This window comes from Rhea americana, unplaced genomic scaffold (genome assembly GCF_003343005.1).
Source record: "Rhea americana isolate MKP2758 unplaced genomic scaffold, rheAme1 scaffold_388, whole genome shotgun sequence".
In the NCBI taxonomy this organism is placed as follows: domain Eukaryota; kingdom Metazoa; phylum Chordata; class Aves; order Rheiformes; family Rheidae; genus Rhea; species Rhea americana.
The window spans coordinates 5,244-10,360 of record NW_028186521.1 but is presented as its reverse complement, the minus strand read 5'-3'; the positions used below and the strand labels follow the sequence as shown (position 1 = coordinate 10,360).

The 5,117-nt window shown below is 68.2% G+C and overlaps 1 protein-coding gene across 1 annotated transcript in view; it reads right to left on the bottom strand.

The window, feature by feature from the left end:
* LOC146591092 (C-Jun-amino-terminal kinase-interacting protein 2-like) overlaps positions 1 to 5,117 on the bottom strand; it is a 17,018-nt gene that overhangs the window by 6,686 nt on the left and 5,215 nt on the right. The window contains exons 2-3 of the mRNA XM_085313474.1: positions 955 to 1,060; positions 409 to 651 (exon numbers count right to left, since the gene is read on the bottom strand). Of these exons, the coding sequence (XP_085169600.1) occupies positions 409 to 651; positions 955 to 1,060 (349 nt within the window). The remainder of the gene's footprint in view (positions 1 to 408; positions 652 to 954; positions 1,061 to 5,117) is intronic.

Genomic DNA, 5,117 nt, shown 5'->3' with positions numbered 1-5,117 from the left:
TGTGCAGCCACACGCACGGCCCTTGTTGCGGTGCAAAGCACCTTCCACAGGGTGCCCCACTGTGCCACGCGCTGAGCGGGCAGAGCTCAGCACCTCGCACCTCTCCCCACGCGGAGACCTGCAGGGCCCCAAGTGCGGGGACAGGGCCCCCCGCCCCGCAGGGACCCTCTGGCCGTGGCCTGGTGGGGAGCGTGCCGGCACCCCAAAGCCCCACGGCGCCGGGCACACGGACCTCAGCCCCTGCCCCCGGCAGGGCCTCCGCCGCCGGGGCGCCCCGTCCCACGCCGCACCYTCTCCCCACGAGACCCCCGTCCCCTCTCGCCCCGCGCGGCCCTGGGCGCGGAGGCCCCCGGCGCCAGCGGTCACCTCCAGCGGCCGCTCCGACAGCCGAGCGGAGCCGCGGATCACCTGGGTGCCCGGTGCCGTCAGGTTGAGCGTGGTGGGCCGGTGCTTCTGCGTCTCCTCCGCGGCGGGCGAGGGGATGGGCGAGGCCGAAGGTGACGGTGGGGCTTCCAGCCCGTTGCCTTCCTCCTCCTCCTCTTCCTCCTCCTCCTCTTCCTCGTTGTCGTCGATCATCTCGAACTCCTGGAAGTCATCCTGGAAGGTGCACACGGGGTGCGGCTGCTCGCTGCGCTCCAGCACCAGGCAGTCCTGCAGGGCACACGGCGCGGGTCAGCGGCCGGGACGCGGCTGCCGCCGGCACCGCCGCCGCCCGGCCCCGCCGCCTCCGCAGCTCGCACCCTGCCCCGCGCCGGGCGCCTCCAGCCCCCGCGCTGCCCGGCGGGCCGGCGTCTTCCCACTGCACCGGCCTGGCCGYGCTCTCCAGCGGCGCTGGGAAGGGCCCGTGAGCCAGAGCCAGGCGGGACGGGCGCTCGCCCCGGCACGGTGCCCGGCACCGCGGCCCCGCTCCTGCCAGCGGCGGCTCCGCTTGGGACACGGCGCCCGGCACCGCACCTTCTCGTAGTGGTCTGAGTCATAGTTGAGTCCGATCCCGCAGTCGTCCGTGATCTCCGACAGGTCCTCGTCGTCGAACTCCTCCAGGCTGATGTCCTGGGGGGGCCTGGGGGAGAGGGGCCGGAGCGTCAGGCACGGGGCGCTGCCGGCAGCGGGGACGGAGCGGGGATCGCCGACGGCTCCGGCAGAGCGGCCCCAGCGCCGGCTTCGCTCCGCCTTCCCTTGCCGAGCTTTCCCTGGGATAACCCGGACCCACCAGCCGCCGGTGCAGCGGCGCGCGGGGACGGAGCAGGGCAGCCCCGGGGGGCCGGCGCCGCTGCCGTCTGCGCCTGGCAAAACCCTCCACGCAAAGCCGGCGCGCACCGCGGAGCCGACGCGGGGAGAGGCCGGGGCGCCGGCGCCCCGTCGGTGCACCGCGGCCCCTCGGCTCGGGGGTTTGCTCGAGGTTCGGCGCGAAGCAGGACGCCGCTGCGGGTCTCCTCCCCGCGCCTCGGCGCGGCCCTGCGGCGGGACGCTCCTGCGGGGGCTTTGCCCTGAAATCCCTGGCTTTTCTCGATTCGCCTACCTGTCAGCATGGTGTTCACGGTCCAACGGGCAAGCCCAGGGCTGCCCTCCTGCTTAAGGAAAATACTAGGGTAAGGCTGGTCAAAAAAATTAAAACAAGCCATTTCCCTGTCAGGAAGGAGGGTGTCATGGAAACAAAAATTTTCTGCAGGGGGAAAAGAAAAAAAAAATAAAAGATTACTCTTGGCAGAATTTTCCATCAGGAAAACGGAAATTAAGCGTTTCTGGCCAACGTTTCGCCTGCGAGGCGCCGCCGAGCCCTGGGCCGCGGYGGGGACTGTGGGCCGCCCCGGCGGGAGGAGAGGGCCGGGAGCCCGGAGCGCMGCTGGAGCGATCCCGCCGGGACGCGCCGGCCCCGCGCGGGACACCCAGAGCCTCTGGCTGGCGCCGGAGCACAGCCCGCCTTGGCTAAAAGCGGGTCCGGGTTGCTTTCCCTTCCTTTGCTTTCTATTTTTACCCCTAACTCCCATTTTCAAGCTCCTCTCGCAGATACGGATGCCAGGAGCTCACTCCGATTTTACAGATTTTCCCCTAATCACATAATTCCAAGAAGTAGGCCATTAAGATGGCATCAAATACTCTGCAATTCGCGGTGAAGCCCCGGTGCGGGCAGCAGGCGCTGGGGCCTGGGCGAGGGGCCGGGCAGGCGCTGGGGCTTCGCCCCGGGCGGCCGCGGCGCAGCGAAGGGCTCGGAGGGGTCGAGCTCCTCAGGGACGTGCGCCAGGCCCGTCCCCGACGGCGCTCCCCTCCCCGCGCTCCCGGCCCCGCGCTCCCGGCCCGGGGCGGGATGACTGCTCCGGAGGCCCCAGGCTGGGCTGGGGCGGGCGGCGCTGGCAGCTCTCCTGGGGATGGTCTGGACTCCGCTGCCGAGCAGCAGGAGCTGCAACAGCGATGCCGGGTGCACGTGCACCTTGCCGCAGGGGGAGAGGAGCCCGGCGTGCACACACGGGCCAGGCTCTCCACGGGGGGAGTGACAGACAACCAGGCCATGGGAAGATTGAATTCTCCTAATTATTTTCAGATCAGCTCCCTGGACAGTTCTCCCCTGGAAGTGGTCACATTGCAACGGCTGCTTGCACAGGAAGAGGCTGAGGACAGTGCCCAGGCACTGCAGGCAGCAGGGTGCCCCGGCTCCGCTGGGCTCCGTGCCCACGGGGGCRGCAAGGCCAGCAAGGAGCTCCCCGGGGGGCACCCACGTGACGGCGAGCCCGGCCCTGCGCCAGCRGCGCGCGGCAGCACCCTGCGGCTCTCCCCAGTGTGGCCGGTCCCCGGACCGGGATGCAGGACCCCTCCAGGAGGAGCCACGTGTGCAGCCCAGATTTTCACTGCGATTCCTCCCCTACCACATCTCCTTTCGCATCGTCTGCCGTTGCCACTCATCAGAGCACACCCACCCCACAAAGGCCCCACGACCTTCCCAAGGGCCTGGCTGGAAAGAGGCACAGTTTGGATTCGGGCCTTGCAATGCCTGGCTGAAGTCAGGAATTATCCATCTATCCGTTAGGAGCATCACAAATGGCTCCCCTGGTGGTGGCACTATCCCCCGGGCTTTATCCTTCCACAGATGGAGACCCTCCCAGGCAGCRGGGAGACTCCTGCACTTCTCGGTGGTCTCGCTGGCGAGCGGGGAGACCCCAGGCATAGCGGTGGATGCTGTGCCTTGCAGGACAGCACGGCAAGGCGCTGGGTGCACGGGGCCCTCCGGCTCAGCCGAGGCCTCAGGGGCTGGCGCCGACTCAAGCCCGTTCCCGCAGGCAGGTATGAAAAGCTCAGCAAAGACGCAGCGTGCACAGCACCATGCTGCTGCCACGCTGGGCAGGAGCAGCGGGGCAGCCCACAGCGCTGCTGGCCAGAGAGGAGCCTGCAGAGCCCCTGCTTCCCGGCACGGTGTGGACCTGGAGCCCGCGGTGCAAGATCCCCAGGGATTTGACCCGTTTCCTGGTGCGGCTCCTGCATCCTGCACGCTGCATCCTCCTCTGGGCTAGGAGCAGAGAGGGTCCAGTAGCCAGTGCGATGCAGTCACCGCTCCTTCAACCCCTGCCCATGCCACTGCTCTTCCCCGCTGCCCCTTGGCCCTGCTCAAAGCCAGTATCACGGACCTGAAACACTGCACACTCCTGCACGAGCCAGGGGAAAGATGAATCGTTTGTGGCCAAGAGAATAACAGATGTGACTAGAACAGGAGCTGGGCTGCTGCTGCGTGTCCCTCCGGAGCACAAGGGCAGAGGGAGACGTGGAAAAGCAGCGAATCAGTACAGGGCAGGAGGAGAGGGCTTCCCTGCTGGGAGGCCCAGCCGGTGGAGCTCGCTGCACAGGAGCAGAGGTGCTTGCAGACGGAGACGCACCCGACGTGGCCACAGCCAAGAGCACGGTCGCGCGGTTTGCGATGCCCTCCGTGGCCTTGAACTCSCCGGAGGGCAGGACCCAGCCCCTTCCTCAGCCCAGGGCTTCCCCACACCCCTGAGGAGCTGAGRGCTCCGGCCTCTCTGAGACTCTGCAGGAACGCGTCCCTGCCCCAGGCCTGGTGCCGCGACCTCAGCAGTGACCTGCTAGTGGGCCAGCTCCAACCCCTGGGTTGGAGCTCTGGGTAGGAGCTCTGGGGGGCTGAACGGGGAGAGCTGGGCAGGGTAGCCCTGTAAGGAGGACATGACTGCCCAGAAAACGCAACCAAGACCCCCTCCAGGGAACTGCTCTGGGCCTGGACCCCAAGCAGGAGGCAGGAATGAGCAGAACAGCCATGGCAGAGGCTGTGTCCTCCTCACGACACCACTGCAAGCTGGGACATTCCTAGGGTCCTACCATGACCTGGGGAAGGGGATGACCTGGGAAGCAGCCATGAGACCTACCCAATGTGGGTCAGAGCCAGCCAATGAAGATGTCCAGCATCCCAACCAAACCCAAGCTCCTCTGGTCCTCAGGGTCCTCAGACCTCCCCAGGTGTTCATCACCACCACCACCTCCCCTCCATCCAGAGGGCCAAGACCCCCCCACCATCCCACACTAAGCCAGCCCAGCTTGGCCACCTCCTGGCCTCCCCACGCCCCACCTCCAGCACAGCCCTGCATGCTGGTCCCACAGCCCTGTGTGCCCCACAGCCTCTGCTCTGGGCTGTACCCCAGCCCCTGCCAAAACCAGCAGTGGGGCTGGTGTGCGAGAGCCCTGTGGTTTCTGCCGAGTCCGGTCGGCAGCTCGGCCCTGCTGCCTCCAGCTCCCATGGGACCTGCTGGAAAGGTGACCTGTGTCAGGCTGCTCCCGGGCCCGGGCGCTCCTCCAGCGGCAGAGAGGGGCCTGGGAGCCCCCGCTTTCAGCGAGCACTGTGTTTCCCCCCTGTTTGACCTCGGAAGCGCTGGGCCTGCTCGGATGGAGCAGCTGGGGCAGGTCTGGGGTGTTTGCCAAGAGCAAACCAACCCAAAGCTCCTTCTCCGCGCTCCGGCGACAGGCCAAACCCGGCTGGCGACCCCCTCGCGCTGGAGCGGGCCCAACGCCACGGAGCCCCGGGCCCGGCGCGCGGTGCGGGGACGGCGCGGGGCGCCCAGCGCCCTTGCAGAGGAGCCCGAGCCGCAGCGCGTGCGGGGAGAGACAAAGAGCCGCCGCCGGCG